Source organism: Biomphalaria glabrata, chromosome 1, assembly GCF_947242115.1.
Source record: "Biomphalaria glabrata chromosome 1, xgBioGlab47.1, whole genome shotgun sequence".
Taxonomy (NCBI): domain Eukaryota; kingdom Metazoa; phylum Mollusca; class Gastropoda; family Planorbidae; genus Biomphalaria; species Biomphalaria glabrata.
In genome coordinates, this window is record NC_074711.1 from 80,719,335 (window position 1) to 80,737,490 (window position 18,156).

Here is an 18,156-nt window from a genome sequence, read left to right on the forward strand (position 1 = left end):
TTTATTTTATCTTTTTATAAATTTTGTGTTGTCAGGTAAAAGAAATAATTGGGCAAAATTTCACCTTAATCTGAGATTGGGTGTGGGGTTAGGGTTAGGGTTAAAAAATATAAATACAATAAAACTTAAATTACTTTTTTTTTTTATTTTCAAATCATCAAGACAAAAATTAGCAAGACAAAGCTTCTTCACAAACAAAACATTAAAAGACAAGTCAATAAATATTTATTGATAGTTGCTGTAAATTGTAGAAATATAAAAAAGAGCTGCTGTACTAATTACAAAAACATTAATTAATACACAGTATTAGGTTTTGTAAAATAAGAAAATCAGGCTCTGATCAAATTAATCAAACTTTATGTAACATAAAGAAAGGGAATTTTGTTTCTCAAAATAAATGCTTTATCAGTGTATTTTGTGTATAATCCAGGATAATTGCAAAAAAATAGAAATAAAAGAAGGCTTTCGTTTCTACAGTAATACAAAATTAACTACAAAGTATAAATTTTTAAACAAATATGTAATATTTTTAAAAAAATGGAATGTTTTAAAAGCATTTTATGAAATAACATGCATTTAAATTATAATCAACAGTTTGTCTTTATTAACACTTAAGAATTCCAAATGAATTGCAGAATACTAGACTGCCAAAACCAATTGCACTTTTTATATATAAATATATCTATAAAACATAGTATAGATGGCACTCAACTGAAAGGACAGAAAAATATCAACTCCTGGAAGTCATTCTTTGTTAAAGCTAAGTGCAAAATTTTGTTGTTGTTTTTTTCTCTTTTTTTATGCATTGATTCCCTCAAAAATACCAGCATGGATTAACATCAATGTGATACATACATATATCAAACATAAATTAATAGCTCTATTTGTAATATATGTATGTATCACATTTGTTTCAGCACCTAAATTCAATTCTATGTTTATGGATTAACATCAAGCATTCACAAACAGTTTAGCTATTTCTTGGAAATTCGTTAAATATTGGGTAGACAAAGAAATTTCATTTCTGTGGCCAACAGTTAACTAGGATATTGTGTGGCTAGAACATCATTCCTCAAATGACTTTCAAAATAATCAGGTGAAATCAGAGTTCACCTGCACTCCTGAATAAAATGCTCATTAAGAGACACAGCATTTCAGCAGTTAACCCATACCCTCAGATATCATGATGATTTAAAAAAAAAAAAAAGCTACAGCAAATACTACATGTAATAATTAATGTTAATCATCCAATCAATATATGTATTGAAATGACTAAAACATGTTGATGTATAAAGTATGCTTTATATTGAGTGCACAACCAGAAATATTATAGAAATAATATCACAAAATATTTATCATCTGGTCACTTGAGAACACAGAAGAAGAATGGTCACTGGTGTGCCATAGGCTATTTGCTGTAATAGACAAAACATTCAATAACAACTTTATATTTTTCTTTAACCTTAGCACAAATAATAGTGCTTTCTTGTGATATTTGACCTCCAAAACAAAATGAGTTATTCCAAACACATTTATACATATTACTGATATATCAAAATATTTTTTTTTGTAAACGACTTTAAGGTTGTTTTTGTTTCAATATGAAAAATACTGTTATATAAATTCTTCCTTTTCCAAATTAAAAAAAATGTTACATTGAAAGAATCACTTGTCAATTGTGTGATACATGTATAGGATAAAGCTGTTTCCTATGTCATGCATGTATAAGAAATAATGATAGATGGAATATCATCACTATTTATTCAAAATTTGCATTGCATAATACCTCAAAGCTCCAACTTTAGTTATGCATTAATAATATATTATGCAAGTAAAATTTATAAGAAATGTCAATATTATCATCAAATCAAAGGCTAGAACATAGGGACAAAATTAGGCCCAAAATTTTACTTTGTTTAGATTGGCACAAGATTATGTGTACAAATTAATTGATGATAATGATTATTGTCAGAGATTACTATCAATAAATGAATTTAAAAGATTGCTCACAATAAACACATAAATAGATTAATACATAGCTATCAAAATACAACAATAAAACTTACAAAAGTATTGTGACATCAGGCCATCATACAGAAAGATTTTTTTTAACCTTTTATCAGCAGCAAGCAAGTGAACATCAGGGATCATCTGAAAAGCGAATTATCTAAAATAAAATCAGCTTTTCTCTTTACCGATTCCAAAGAAGTTCAGTGGTATATCACCCTTGGGATGTCAATAATTGCTTGCATATCCAGCCTAATGTCACTATTGTAGTTCATAGGACAATAACAGAAAATAATAATAATGAGCATTGTTCGATATAGAAATTCTTAAAAGCAAATCTTCGAAAATATATAAACATGTACATGTTCCATTAATTCTTCTATTCCCCTTTAACAAGACTTTCATAACTATAAGGTTATTATTACCACATAAACAAATTAGTATTTTTAAAATGTTTGTATTTTACATTTTAAGTTTTATTTATCTAAACACATATATATTACCACCTAATAAGAAGACAATTTTACTAATTACACATCTCATCTTATAAATTACAAACATTCTCACAAAGGAGAAGATAATTAGGCTACTTCATATTAACTTTAATTCTTAAATAAGAGTACTTCCAGAACTATTTCTTTAAACAGAAAATGCATACCCTAAAAAACTATAAAATGTAAATAAGTAACTTGTATGTTATTTGTTTAGTTGTTGTTTTTTTTAGAATAAATAATTTCATAACAGCATTAGTAGCCAAAGAACTACTACCGGAACATATAAGAAAATATTTCATTTGTCCTAAGCAAATATTTTTTTTTATTATCACTACAAAATGTGCAAAAATTGAATAATTATCTTAAATTTGATAAATACATTTTTTTTTTCATCCTAATTTTGCTTTCTGATACTAAAATAGTTTAAATATAGTCATTTTTACAAGAGTTTTTTTTTAATAGATACTTATTTGAATATGAGGTGCAAAATCTTTATGTACAAGAAATAGTGTACTACTAGCACATCATTGAAGAGCTTTGTGCTAAAAGTATTTAATTCACAATTTTTAAAAAGAGGGAAAAAATTATGTAAATTTCTAAAATTAATCTTTGATGATCTCATCTTAAATATAGTGTAATTAAACTCAGAACTTTTAGTACTTGAGTCTTCATTATATATCAAATAAAAAAATAGACTAGATCATATTCTTATCCTACATTCTCATTTTGTGAAAACAAATGAAAACAAATCCTTTTCATAACAAAAATATGTTCAAAATGTTAACAGTTGAACTACTCCCACAAGATAAAATAGTTTGTTGCTTCTTCTTTTTTTTTTAGTCAATTTTAGTCAATATTGCTACCAATATAGTTTTTAATTATCTTTTGACATATAGATTTTTCAACACATTAGATTTTACATAATACACAGCATAAGACCTGACTTTCATTTTTTTGTATTGAGGCTTTTTGTAAAAAATGAAATAAAATAGATTGACTCATTATTGTGTTCAGGTAAAAAGTATTATTTAACAATTGCTATAAAAGTAAATTTCTTCTAGATCAAGACATTTCTAGAAAGACTGCTGGTCTATGGATTCCAAAGTACATATGAATTACTGGTACAAAAAAAGAAATGCATATACCAACCATACAGTATGTTGTAAACTTGTAACCAGTCATGACACTTGGGTGTGTTTTGTCTGGCTTCTCTAAACCAAAGAATGATGAGAAGAGTTGGATGGTTACAATTCTTGTAATGGAATGCACACCAAAAATTATACACACACCAGTAATGAATCTTAGAGAGGCCATACCAACCCAGGTCAAAGTTGGGCTGGTTATAGAGTAAGGACCTTCTGCACCAGTCTGCTGAGAATATCCAAGCTGGAAGCACAGCCACATTCCGATAGCCACACCAGTCAGTGAGGCCACAATTTGCACTGCATCCCCTTTACTGGAACTCTTGAAGTTAGAAGGGTAGCACACGGTACAAAGAGCCAAGCCTGTAAAAAGCACGATGAGCGAGGCAAAGAGGTGGGTCTGGTGGTAAACATCAAAATCTTCCACATATTTTGTAAAGGAGAAAAATATTAGAATGGCATATAAGCATCCAGCCAAGAGATCCTAGTAAGAAAAAAAATTGTTACACAGGTTAGTATGCATAAACAGATAGTCAATACTTTATGTAAATCAATGAGCCTCATTCATCACTTGTAAACAAATAACCTTGAGCAACGAGCTCCTCTACCTATTTTATACAACTTATGATATCAAGTGACCATATTTATCATTCATTGTGTTATCAATGGTAATCACGTGACTGTTTGTTTTGGAGAATAAGGTCCTTTATCAAACTTCAGGTCTATTGCAAAAATAGTAATTGTGATTTGTTGTTTAAATAAATAAATAACAAACTTAATTAAAATTATTACACAATACACATACAATGTAAAACTTACCAAGAAGGTGTGGACACCAAGATATATCCGACTCAAGCATGTAATGGAAAACCACAGAAAAGCTATGAATGCAGCAATGTACACAGGCACCTGAAACAATTAAATCATAGCTCTTAACACACTTACAGATATTAGTTTTATTATTTAAATTTTAAGTATAATAATGTTTTAAAATGACAAACTTTATGAGCAATATGCATGCATAATGAAACAAAGATGAGTGTGTTTTATATGAATTAATGCTTGGATACCAAGAGAACTTATTTTTGTATGCAAGAGTATGTGGCCAATAGTTAAGTAATTAATATAAATGGGTCAACAATAGGACAAAATTGCTGTAATGTATAATACAATATTTTTACTAATACATTATTTTTTTTGGACGCTAATGTTTGAACTATTATAATATATTGTTATAAACCTGGTGGTGGCACAGATGGGGGTAGTGGTGTGAGTGTAGTCAGCCGACGCAAATCGCCCCAGGCCAGCGCTAGACGAGCGGTCAACCGTGACGAGTTACGACGATCGGCCGAGACGAGTTAACAACATGAAGGTTCGAGTAGGATCGGCGTCGTGAACAGAGCTCAGGAGCGTCCCAGAATGGTCGAGCGACGTTCTGTCCGGTTCTAGAAGGCCAGTAGAGACCCTATATAAAGAGCGGAGGTGTCGCAGTCAAGACGGTTCAGAAAGCGGGTTCACGACAGGAGTTCAGAACACGGTCGACTACAGCACAGTTCAACGGTGTGGTTCTGTACGGAGCATTACGACGGTTCAGTGCGGAGTACTGTCAAGTACAGTTGAGACGAACGGCGTCTTGATCTTGGTCTGTGATCGAGTCCGACACAACGAGCCCAAGTGTGTGAAGTCAGTCCCGAACTGTTGAACCCAGTGCAAGCCCGGAACGAGACGGAGAGGCCAGTGCAAGACTTGATACGGCGGAACGGTGTTATCGGAGAGATATTTGTTATCGCAGAGCTATTTGTACTGTTCTACGTGCTGCCAATTGTACAGTATTGGCTGTTATTTATGGACATTAAACCTTTACGTTATTTTGGAGCCCTGACTTGTCAAGTTCTTTAAGTTGGTGGTGTATGGTGCAGTTTGCAGAGAGCCTGGATAGTGAGATTCGTAACAATATATATTGCACTATCCTGAGACTTTTAGCTGTTGAGTTATATTTTTTAATGGAATAAAAAAGGATGAAAAGGCATACACTAATCTAACTACTAAATTGTTTGTTTTCTACAATAAAAACATGTTTTTTTTTCCTTATCATTCCCAATCATCTTCTCTACACCTGCCCACCCTACCTCCTGATAATAAATACTGCCAATCATTTATCTGTTAAATTGGACAGAAGATATTATATTTTATTTATTAAACTCTCTTTACTGCCTTATAGTATAGCCATAAGAAGTAGCAAATGAAGTTTTCATACTTATCTAAGAATGGATCACATTGTCCATGTAACAAATTACAGTAAATGACTCAGACAATTATGTTTAACAGATAAATTCTAAAAATATTCAGTCATATCAGATGATCTGTAGACATTTAGTAATCAGTCAAATACTATACAATAAGAAGATAAACTAGTTCTCAGGCCCAAAATATTGAGTAAGAACAAAAAGAGCTGCACTGATTCATGATTTCAAGTGATCTGGGCCCTAAAATAGCTTGAAATATTGGACCTTAGAATTAAGGAAAGTTTGTCGTGCGGTTTGCTTGCAGGACTGTAGTTCAGACTTACAGATTGTCCCGTGTTCAAACCTTGCTGTCCTGTGTCATCCTGCGGGAGGTTTGGACTAGAAAGTAAATCATCTTCAACTCTGAAGGAACATCCAAAACATGTAAAACATGTTACAAACAAACAAGACACATCTGTTGCTGCTACAAATTTTGAGGGTATATACAGTAAAGATGGAAATGGTGAATGGATAACTAGAAAATGACACAAAAAACTTTTTTTTTTCCAGAGAAAATAGTTTAATATGAAATGAAACTATTGTATCACCTGATATCTTTGTACTGTAATGTAAGCAAGGTATAAAGGAATTGCTGTAGCTGCCATAGCATGAGTTGAGGGCATGGAATATTCCTGCAGGTAGTCTGTTTCCAATCGAACAACAGGAGGACAAGGTGGACGAGGCCAGCAGAGGTAATCTTTAGTTGCTTGTCCAAGGTACATCACAATGCACCACAAATAAGCTGTCTAATAAAAAATATACATAAAATTATATACTATATAAAATACACAAAAATAACAAACAAAAGTAGAATAATACTAAGGCTTGTCTTCGAGTCTGAAGATTAATGAGGAATGCAGTATTTCCAGTGACTACACAGCCCCAGCAAAACAAAAGTATATATATTTTTGGAATGAGTTAGTGGCACTTAATGTTACAAAACAAAGATTGCCATGGTGGTCAGATATTTAACACTATTTTACCATGTTTAACAGAAATAGACCATACCACCCTCCACATCACAATGGCCTGTATCTTGGAGATTGTGTGTGAGTTTCCAAGGTTACAATGAGGAAATAAAGCGATTGGTTCTGGTTGAGTAGGGAAAATTTTAAAACTACAAGCTTGTCTGTCATAATTTATTTTAAGAAATCATATGGATGAAAGTTGGAGGGAAAGGTGTTTTTTTTTAGGAGACAGATCTGAGAGAGACCATCATCATAGTAGGCCTTAACATTGACCTGCAATGTTACAACCTGTGGGCAGGGAAGACCAGTAGCTCATTGCCTCAAATAAAGTTTGTTCAAGTTATTTAAAGTTCTACACTACAAATATTATACACCTACATTGGTTTAGTTGTACTAGATGTCTGGAGCTACAATTACAATCCAATGACTAACAAAAATAAGAGTCTGTTAATTTGCTATCTATCTAAATCAATACTATATTAGGCCTATATATAATATAATCTATATAATAAGACAGTGAAAACTTACCTGTCTAGTAACCAGTCCATCCAAATTCCAGAGACAAAAGGGAAAAAATGTGAGATAAAATCCTTCATTCCCAAGAAATGCTCCAAACTTAGCAAGGTAAAACAAAGATTTGTACTTGATGTGCACTACTGGAATTGATTTGGTCTTGAGAGAAGCTTCACAAAAATCTGAAGGCAAAATATCCGGATTGCTACTTTCAAAGATGCTTCCTTTTCCGCAAACTCGTCTAGTCGGTTCAATTAGCGCATAGCCATTTTTAGACTTTAATTTTAATTTTTTAGAAAGAATTAAGTTTTTATCATTTTCCTTCATTTCATTGTTATTATATAAGATTCGCTGTCTGGGCCAATCATCTTTCTCTAACGGCTGTGTTTGGTTGTTACTAAATAAGCCCTTATCCGAGATGCCATAAGTGTCCGTGTTGTCAACAAAGACCTGTTCCTGTTTATATCTGCTATTACATTCCTCATGTTCTACGCTGCTTTCTTCTGAACTTGACTCGTAAGGGGCTTTCCTGGTCTGTGTATGTTGGTCGCAGGTCTCTGGTTTTTCTGTCTCTATACCACACAGGCGCTGAAATTTGGCGACATATACTGGGTCGGCCAAAGAGTAGAGTAAATCCATCTTTCCTAGGTTCTATGCGGAAATGAATATAAACAAACAACTTCAAGATTGTATCCAATTCTTATCGCAACCAAAACAACTTCAGTTGATAATAATATCTAATCACCCATTTTATTCATCGACGTTGTTGTGTTAGCCGGCAACGGTGTTTATCGCAGGCAACAATATTTACTTAAATACTAGATCTAGATTTAACATCGTAATAGCAAATCGCATTAAGATCAGCGTACAAAAAATACAATTACAGCAATGTAGACGACAGTCCCCCGTTGACACCTGATAGCTGCATAACAAATTTGCCAAACCTTGGCTTCCAGTTTACCTGTGCCCGTGTTGACCAATGAATGATGACGAAAATGTAAGGTGTGTTATAGTACTCGTATTCGAACGCCAGAAATTGTTTGCGAGTATTAAGCCCAACTTTATCGATACTAGATATGGTGAGGTGAAGTCATGTTGAATCAATAATCTGGCTGGCCCACAAGCACGCTGCGTTTTGTTTTTCCTCCCATTGATAAAGTTATGATGGCTGCTTGATGATATTAATGAAATATTTAATGTGTGGCTCTCAAAGCGTAAGCTAATAGACCCTACAGACATGACTTCTGTTAATTTTGAACAATTGATATAGGGTCCATTTTTTTTATATCTAATCTATAAATCTATCTATTATTAATACGTTTAGATTTACTACTGATAGGATGAGCAAAGTAACCTAGGATAAAATGTTAAAAGTCTAAAAATATCTAGATCTAGAATCTAATTTGCCAGTCTCATGGGCCGGCCTTAGTTAATTGGAGGCCCTATGCGAAGCGAATAGGTCGAGGCCCTGAGCGAAGTGAAATAGAAAAGAAAAAAAAAGACCGAAAAATACGCAATGAATTATAAACCGCCCTGTATCTATATCTCAATCAACAAATAAGTTAAATTCATATAGCGCCGATAGCACTAATGTGCTTCATGGACTATTCATGATAACCAGACTAGAAATAATGTTTTGACATTTCACCAAAAGGAAGAAACGATGGCCTTCTAACATATAGGCCTGTAGTCTATTCGCGAATAAACTTTGAATCCTAGTAGACACTTAGAGCTAGGCTATGTTTGAGATTTGATCCAAGTTTCGCAATTTTTGTTTTCTAAAAACAATTTTTGGAGTCATGTGCGATGACCAATTGGAGGTCGTAGGCGGCTGCCTATTTTGCCAATGCCATGTTGTTCATTATCAAAACTGATGAGAGATAACACTTTATTAAGATGTATGTCGGCACAGAAAAGAGGGGGCAGAACTGATACCGATGAAGTTGTTTGTGACCCAGTAACCGGTCAACTTGACACAGTGCTCGATGTTTAGGCCTAATTAATCCCATATGGAGAGATATTAAGTTTCGGATATTAAATTCTTCAGAAATGGATATTAGGCTTGGTCCATTCTAACATCCGGCAGACGCCAGGGGATGGAAGCTGGCAAGGTTCAAACTCGGGATCTTCATGACGACAGTCCAAAACTCAAATAATAGGCCTACGAACAGGCGTATACATAGTGTATTTCTGATACATTTGAATTAACTTCTTCCCTAGTGCTATTAGAGCATGGAATGGGTTGCCTGAGCCAGCCAGGAAAACCAGTGACTTGCAGAATTTAAGTCATTGGTTAACATGCATGACGCGTAGGACGTAATCATCTTCTTTTTTGAAGTAACGTCGGTATAAGATAAGATAAGATATGCATACATAATTAACAAGAACAGATTTCGTTTTGTGAAATATTTATTCTATAAAAGGCCGAAGTAGGCGCATGTTTAATTATTTTTGGTGCGGTAGATTTTAGCTTCTGGTGATTTTCCATGGTGAGACTAAATCTAACAAAAAAAGCAAATACCAATATCCCTTTAAATAAAGTAACAAAAGTGTGTTAGGGGTTATATATATAGGCATAAATACATATCTTACCCCCCCCCCCCCCAAAATCATGTCCTTTTTTATTCCTTTTTTTTTAAATAAAAGGATTTGTGTAAAGCTTTTATTTAACATAAAAAACATTTTAGACTGAATATATTTCTGCTCTGTGTTTCCCTAGCATATTTCACAATCGCTGCAAGTAGCAGAAGCAATTTAGGCAGAAACCTTCACAACCTGTTGAATTTATATAAAAGTTGAATTTTTTTTCTGCTATGTGTCATGATGCGCTGTTGTAATACAAATCTCCTAATTTGTAATAAAGGTATCTTCTTCTTCTTCTTGAAACTGTCAGGTAGTGTTGAGCCTTCGGCTCTTGGAACTCTAGGCCAGCAAAAGTGAACAAGAGCTCACTTTTATCGGCCTGAATGAGAACAGTGTACACTGTTCTGTCTGGCGGGGTGTCAGACTCGCGGCAAGAGGCCGCGTGCACAGGGACCCCTGCCATTTTCCTTTTCTATACCAGGCTAACCGTGCAGGACCTGCCATTTATGTAACGGGCACTTGAGGAACGGCGCCTGGATTGTGACAAGGTTGTGGGAGCTTTTTTACAACTCAGGACAGTGCAATGAGGATGCTCTCGCACCCCCTTAGGCACCCCCACGGAGTCTTGTTTTGCTACCCTTTAGCCTAATCGTATCCTCCTACGATCGTTTCCACCCGGGCGCCACTATGAGGCAGGGTAGCATGCCCGGGGTAATAAAGGTATATATATTTAAAAAACAAACCCGGAATGAGACATTAGCCCTTTTGCTAACCCTCTAGCTTGTCAACTATCAATCAGATGATCATTTATTACATCGTTTAGATTTTAGACCAGGCTCACACTGAACTATATCTTCATAGCAACACTGAACCATATCTTCATTGCAATCAGCTCATTGAAGATATGAACAATATAGGCTGATAATAATAATAATAACAGCAACGCCATCCGACCAAAAAAAATCAATCACGCCGGCAACACTTTCAGCCCGCACACGTCTAGTTTGTATGGGGAGAGGCAAGATTGTGGTAAATTATAGTTTGTACTTCATATGTCTTATATCTGTGGGGAAAATATTAATACATGATTCTTTACTTGCATTTCTTACCAAACAGTTAACCCATGCATGAACCTTCCGGGGCCACATCTGGGTTTGTGTGAAAACATAAACTCTTTTTGTAATTTTTTTTAAATTATATTTTCTTTGACGAAATGATTAAACTGCTAAAAGGCTTGGATGAAGGTGAGTTCATTAGATTCCACTACCGTGATTACAGTTTTAAAAAGACATTTTAAAGTCAATCTGATTCCGTTTCGAAATACATCTTTAAGACAATCTTTTTTCAATGGACATCTTTAAGACAATCTTTTTAGAAGAACATCTTTATTACAATCTTTTTCGATGAGCTCAACATAGGATGGCACTACAGCGTTGCTTTCAGGAGCATCGTTAAATATCAGCTTAGATGTCAATTTACCGTTAAGCTACTGACAAAGAAAAACATAACATAGGGCATGACTTTGAAAAAAAAAAGCTGGAACATTCTTGACAAGGCTCAAAGCTCGTACTTTAGAGACCGTTGAAAAAACAAACAAACAAAGAAATGATAGTCTAGATAAGTCGATATCTTGAAATCAACGGCTAATTATTATTATTATTATAGCTTTTATATAGCGCTACTTTCATGCTTATAGCATGCTCAGAGCGCTTTTGGTCCAATCTCATTTGTGGACCAGTGGAGTGGAGGGGGTATCTAGGAGTTGGTTTTCCGTGCTGCCTTTAGGCGCTCAGTAAACACAACTCTGCTTGAGTCGGGTGTCGAACTTCGAGCCCCCTTCTAGGTAGCCAAGACAAGCCAAGTTCACGCTTCCCTAATGGTTGTCTAAGATGTGGCAAAATATGTAGAACACAAGTGAGCCTTAATTAATTGCTACGTACCTAACAAGTAACAACAGTATTTTGTCTGTAATCTGTACTGAACTCGATGACATTCCCATTTAGTTCGAGATCATGGTAATATAATAGTTAGAAAAATTATTACTTTTGCTTAATTAAGGAATTTTAATAATTAACTAATGCATGATTATGCTATTGGTATGTAGGTTACATTTAGTAAAGTCTTAGATTAAGTTCCTGTATCTGCCCGAGACATTAAATATTTAAAGCCTTTAACCGTGTACAAGACATCGTGAAGACAATCATTATTACATCTTTGTTTTCGATTTTACTAAATCGACTATTTCCTATACAACGTAGTTTTAAACTTTCACTCTTTTAACTTCAGATGCTAAGAAATGAAAAATGTGTCAACACACTGTGCTTTGTGGTCAGTTGTGGTCAGTTAACCTGATGCAAGCCTATTTGTCAGCCTTTGTCTTCCTCGAAGCTAAAACCTAGTCTGCTCCTAAAAACGTTATTTTGAAAAAGCATTACACATGTCAGGTATAGAGAAGACATCAATGGTGTGTAATATGTGTATAGTGTCAATGATAAGCTATTACGACAACAGTTGCTCTCTTGTTAACATATTTTTAAAAGCATCTATTGATCTTAAAAATAATAACTATAATAACGAGCTACGTCCTTAGACCTTGCAATCATTGTAGGGACTACACATTATTAAGCTCTTACGAGTTTCACAAATAAACACTGATGAATGTGAATGTAAGCCCTCAACTCCCGAGATAATGGTGAAGAAGAAAAAAATAAATAGTATGCTAAATGTTTTGAAAGAAAAAAAAACAACTATTTTTTTCATTCATTTTTTTTTCTTTTAATAGAGCGTGTCTTGGGTTCGAAATTAATGATATGGTATTCCTACAATTTACAACAGGGCCCCGTTTATATGATTTTCTTCTATGTACCTTGTTTTGTGTATTTCTATTTTTTTTTCTTTCTAATTTTCCCCAATGAGAGAGAGAGAGAGAGAGAGAAGACGAAAAAAAAGGAGTTAAAAAACAACAACATAAAACTGTAATAATTCATAATATAACTTCTTTATTACCACAAGCTTATGATTTCATTTAACTGTAGCAGTACAATCATTACTTAAAACATTCAAATCAAATGCTATTTTTTTTGTTTATATTTTTTAACGTTATTGACATCATCATGTTAGACAAGTCTAATGCTAATTATAATTTTATTTCTTTATATGCAGACATCACTAGCTGTATTGTAATGGCCGTACAGACTTAAACTCCTAAAGAAAATCCAGACAATCGACATTGACTATTAGGATACAGCTTCAAGCCTAGGAAAGTTTGCTTATATATATGCATACATTAATTTCCAACAGGTTCTTTTTTTAATTTGTTGAACAAAAAGCTTTTTTTTTTTCATAGGTTGGAAAAAAGGGGTTGCAAAGAATAAAAATGATAGTACTTTTTAGTTTGCATTCATTTATAAATATAAAAGTACACAAATCAGCATTTAAAAATAAATTTTTATAAAATTCAGTTACGTTTGAATTAAAAAAAATAATTAAAAGGCTAAAATTATGTTGTGCTCAAACAAAATACCACCAAAATATCATGTCTAAAGAGATACAACAAATACTAGATGTTGGAAATCTTGGGTTAATAATTCATTATCATCTCGGTTTTTTTTTACCCGCTGCTACTTTTGCTGCTGCTGCTTTTGCTACTGCTGCTGTGATGATGGTGGTGGTTGTGGTGATGTTTGCTGCTGCTCTTACTGCTATGATGGTGATGGTGATGATGGTGGTGCTTGCTACTCTTGCTACTTTTACTCTTGCTGCTGTGGTGGTGGTGATGATGGTGACTTTTACTACTGCTCTTACTCTTGCTGCTGCTACTGTGGGAGCCGAGGATCTCAGAGATCAAAAGACCTGAACATAGAAAAGAGACGAAAAAATCACACCATTAACAACTTCTGTACTTTCTTATTAAAAAATATTTTAATGGGCTTTTTTGCTGCACATAAAAATTATATATGTCAGACGTGAATATCCCAAATTTTTAGTAAAAGAAATTACAAAAGCCATTTCTCTATAGAAGAAGTTACGAAGGTTATATAATATAAAACAGCAGACCTATATATACTACAATAAATATAGATATTTTTTCTCTTTATACGATTTAATTAAGTTAAAAGACGAAAATTGTTGAAGAAATGTTGTTAAATATGATCTTAATTCAGAGTAAAGGTTGCTTGAGCCAGTCAGGAAAACCAGTGACCCTGGCAGAATTTAAGTCATTCGTTAACATGCATGACTAGATGCATGACGTGTTTTATGTAATCATCTGAAAAGTAACGTCTGTATTTTATAAGATAAGATATGAAGTCGCTAGTTTATTATATCGAACAAGTTAAGTTAACAACAAGTTAAGTTAAACAATGATTTGTGATCTACTTTAACCAAGTTGAAACTGAAATACAAGTAGAGTCATTGGGTAGTAAAGTAAAGTTTCTCTTTCCTTTGTGGTCTATAGGGCAGATGATGTAAATGTCATCTGTTTCTTTGGCCTACGTTTAACGAGGGTGTCATGTGACCTGCACATCGACCAACCGCATTTACTTTTCCCTAACTAATGTCAGGTACCCATTTAGAGCTGGGTGGACTCAAAACCCCAGTCTTCAGAGGGATTCGATCCCCGGTTCGGAAGCCAAGCGCTTTACCGCTCAGCCACCGCGCCTCCTAAAGTCATGAGGTAACGTTAGAATAGTCTCAGCTTATAAAATGTTTTAAGCTGTGATCTCTTTCTCAAGCACCATTGATGTATGCAAACCCGACATGAAGCTCTTCAAAATCGACACTAACGGGAAAAAGAGGCACTGGATAGATCCACATGGAGAGCAAGCATAAAGGAAGGGTCCTGGATTGCAGATGGCTTACACTATGATACACAACAGTAGTAGAAAGAAGAGTGAAAGTGCAACAGCGCCGGGTGCTTAAGTATGCCCAACCTGTGACCGCAGTTGTGTATCAAGGATTGGCTTCTTTAATCACACGAGAAGATTCAAAGAGAAGTAAAATCCCACAGATAGATGGGAAATGGGTAATATTAATGAATCTATAGATAATATTAATGAATCTATAGGTAATATTAATGAATCTATAGGTAATATTAATGGATAGATCTCCTTGATACACAGACACGGGTAATTTATATTCATGAGGAGACGAGGCGATTAATCTGAAAACCTACAGATATTTAGATTGCTGCTTGATTAAGTCATAATTTAAAATGAATTGATAGATTGAATGATTGATCCAATAAAATTCACTTACACAGGCACAAGGCAATAATAAGAACTGTGACCTTCATACTGAAATGTAAATGAGCTGTTAGCTGCAAAGAACTGCACAAGCACACCAGAAACAGTTCACGAGAAACGTCTTGTACGGTTAAGAAGCTAGTCGAATGCTACGAGTCTAAGTTTCAAGGCTTTTATAGATACCTCTTAAAATCAAATGCGTTAAAAACAAATAAATGCTTGACTTAAACTAGTAGTCTATTGGTAATCGGTAAAGAAAGCAACTTGCAAAGTAATTGTAAAAGCTGCACTATTCAAACGTTACGTAACAGACAAAGAGATGGTTCAAACAACACATTTCATTGTTTCTTAGGCTGTTGTTAGTGGGGCTTTATTACACACAAAAAAATGAGGGAGGGGAATAGAGTCCCTATAGACTAATTCAGATTGAGGCTCTCAATCACAGACATCGCAAAAGATGACATATGCTGTTCAAACTTGTTGCATTGGCGTTATACAACAATACTTGTCGCCCGCGTTCGACCACGTTGTAATGGCTTGTTTAGGGGACATAAAAAGTGTATAGACTCCAGAATGTTTACCTCCCTTGTCATGATGGTGTGAAGGTGAATGCTGCAACGTGATGTCCTGAACTCTGATAAACTTGCACATCTTTTTTTTTCCCTAAACATACAGTCATATTTTACCACTTAAGCACACACAGAGAGAGAGAGAGAGAGAGAGAGAGAGAGCCAGTGAAAAACAACACACTTAGCCTTCAATGCTAACATATTTTTTTTTTTACTAGAAATAGATTAGACACAATACAAATTAATTAATGCAAGGGGAGACAAACGATGTTTCGTACTAACACAGGTGTATTTATAACTTTTTTTTAAAATGGTGATAGGTAAATTAATGAGCATGTGATTGTGTTTGTGAGTGTGTGTGTTTGTACCCTCCAGGCCTCCACCCCCCACTCTCATTTTTTTCCCGATGTGCTTAGATAATGGTTGACATTCCTATACTCTGGACAAGATGATTTGCTCTCACAAATGTTGACTGATTTCCGCTTTGATAGTACGTAGAGCCGTAGAGATTTACATTTCTAGAGACTACAGTTTGTTTATATGACATGAAACCTACATGGTCTATTTATAAAGGTATGAACTAGCCTGCATCACTGTTTGTATCGATATGACAATACAAAGGCGAACCAGGCTTCTGGAGTATATATGTATATTGCACCAGGCCATCTGAACAATGTATTTTATGTTGGGCTACTTGGCAATAGCTGAATAAAAAAAATAACCCTTACGCAGCGGCGTAACATGTTACCCGTAAGAATAATAATGGTGGGTCCACTCCTTTGAGTCTTACAAAAAACCAACTGTAGCCATACGACACACTGTATGGACCATTATACACGTATTTACATTCAAGCCTTACACAAAAGACATCCCAATGCAAGTCCTTTTACAACTTTACAACTAGTAGCTCCAGATGTCATTACACTCAAGGAAGTCGATCGAATCACTGAATCGAGTAATTTCTACAGTCATTTCTCAAATTCTTCATCCCATTATAGACATCCGCTTGAATCGGAGGTGGATCTTCTGGCGAGTTCTAAATTCTTAACAAACGTTGATTGCGTGTATACTTAGGGACTCAATAGTAAGCGGAACGATTTTTTTCCATGAAGAGCTGCTGCCTGCCCCAACTTAAAGTAAAGGTGGTTGGTCGTTGTGCTGACCACTTGTGCCCTCGTTGACCGTGGGCCACAGAAACAGATTACCTTTACATCGTCTGCTCTTATACATCGCTAAGTCAGATGGAGAACTTTAATATTAGGCCTACTATCGCTGACTGCTGGTATTTTCTGAAAACTTTAAGGAATACAAAGTAAGTAATCTGTAGAACACTGTATCTGAATCGTAATGTTTTTAGAGTGTCATTTCTTGACATCCACTTTTGCTTTATTATCTGTCTTATATAATACAGACGTTACTTCTCAAAAAGAAGATGATTACGTTATGATGATTACGCGTCATGCATTTAGTTAAACTTATTAACCAATAACCTAAATTCTGCTAAGTCACTGGTTTTCCTGGCTAGCTCAGGCAACCCATTCCACGCTCTAATAGCACTAGGGAAGAAGGAGCCTTTGTACAAATTTGTCCTAGCATATGGAACGAGGAGTGCCCTTCTATCTTTGTGTCTTTCTGAGTATTTTATTAAATTTTGTTATTGTATTTGAAGATTATGGTTCTGTGTTTTATGTATAATTGCTACTTTACTTTTGAGTCTTCTATTTTGAAGGCTTTCTAAATTTAGTGATTTTACTATTACTCTAGTAAAATGTGAATATTCGTTTGTTATGAATCTCACTGCTCTATTTGGTGTCTGTTCCAGTTTCTTAATGTTTTCTTGAGTTGAGGGGTCCCAAACAGAGGATGCATATTCTATGGATGGCTGCCTGGTCGTGCGGTTTGCGTGCTGGACTGTCGTTCGGATTTATCGACGGTCGAGGGTTCAAACCCTGCCCGCTCCCATCCCCCGTCGTCCAGCGGGAGGTTTGGACTAGGAAGTAAACTATCTTCAACTCTGAAGGAACATCCGAAACATGTAAAACATTTTACAATTTTTATTATTGGCCTAATCAAGGTTAAATAACATTTTAGTTTTATGTTCTTATTTGATTTATAGAAATGGAGACGTAAAGCTTAGGTAGATCAGAATGGAAAGATAGTGTGCTAGAGTAGGCCAAGGCCCTCCATGGGCTGTAGTGCCACTGGGATGGATGGCTGTTTTGTCTTGTGCAAAAATAAATATTAAAACAATATACAGGAATGTGTATTATAAGCCTATACTTATTAGTGTGTCATCTGGTGTCTTAGCTACTAACCGTTAATAGAAAACGTTTACTTAAAAAAAGAATGAAC

The 18,156-nt window shown here is 34.6% G+C and overlaps 2 protein-coding genes and 1 long non-coding RNA gene across 6 annotated transcripts; 1 reads left to right on the forward strand and 2 right to left on the reverse strand.

The window, feature by feature from the left end:
• Positions 1 to 120: 120 nt before the first annotated feature.
• On the reverse strand, positions 121 to 8,374 carry LOC106074606 (sphingosine-1-phosphate phosphatase 1-like). The gene is made up of 4 exons (XM_013235412.2): positions 7,425 to 8,374; positions 6,477 to 6,674; positions 4,463 to 4,552; positions 121 to 4,127 (listed from the first exon to the last, which is right to left on the reverse strand). Exons 1-4 carry the CDS (start codon positions 8,046 to 8,048, stop codon positions 3,564 to 3,566), a joined length of 1,476 nt encoding a protein of 491 aa, XP_013090866.2. The 5' UTR covers positions 8,049 to 8,374; the 3' UTR covers positions 121 to 3,563.
• Positions 8,375 to 8,468: 94 nt separating this feature from the next.
• Positions 8,469 to 13,284, forward strand: LOC129924227 (uncharacterized). Of its 3 annotated transcripts, none has more exons than XR_008776218.1 (3): positions 8,469 to 8,623; positions 12,279 to 12,436; positions 13,155 to 13,284. It is a non-coding gene; the product is annotated as an uncharacterized LOC129924227 (long non-coding RNA). The 3 variants fall into 3 exon arrangements; XR_008776220.1 differs by lacking the exon at positions 8,469 to 8,623 and adding an exon at positions 10,959 to 11,021; XR_008776219.1 differs by lacking the exon at positions 8,469 to 8,623 and adding an exon at positions 11,037 to 11,236.
• LOC106072307 (polycomb group protein Pc-like) lies at positions 12,993 to 15,934 on the reverse strand. 2 transcript variants are annotated; one of them, XM_013232663.2, is made up of 2 exons: positions 15,817 to 15,934; positions 12,993 to 13,844 (listed from the first exon to the last, which is right to left on the reverse strand). In XM_013232663.2, the coding sequence occupies exons 1-2, from the start codon at positions 15,884 to 15,886 to the stop codon at positions 13,603 to 13,605; spliced, it is 312 nt and encodes a 103-aa protein (XP_013088117.2). In that variant the 5' UTR covers positions 15,887 to 15,934; the 3' UTR covers positions 12,993 to 13,602. The 2 variants fall into 2 exon arrangements, with proteins under 2 accessions (XP_013088117.2, XP_013088118.2); XM_013232664.2 differs by lacking the exon at positions 15,817 to 15,934 and adding an exon at positions 15,249 to 15,568.
• Positions 15,935 to 18,156: the final 2,222 nt, after the last annotated feature.

Coding starts and splice junctions, on each gene's coding strand:
- LOC106074606 (XM_013235412.2), bottom strand. CDS start 8,048: ATGGATTTACTCTACTCTTTGGCCGACCCAGTATATGTCGCCAAATTT. Junction 4,553..6,476: donor TTACAGTACAAAGATATCAG/GTGATACAATAG, acceptor TAATTGTTTCAG/GTGCCTGTGTACATTGCTGC. Junction 4,128..4,462: donor TTGGTGTCCACACCTTCTTG/GTAAGTTTTACA, acceptor TTTTCTTACTAG/GATCTCTTGGCTGGATGCTT.
- LOC106072307 (XM_013232663.2), bottom strand. CDS start 15,886: ATGTGCAAGTTTATCAGAGTTCAGGACATCACGTTGCAGCATTCACCT. Junction 13,845..15,816: donor ACACCATCATGACAAGGGAG/GTAAACATTCTG, acceptor TTCTATGTTCAG/GTCTTTTGATCTCTGAGATC.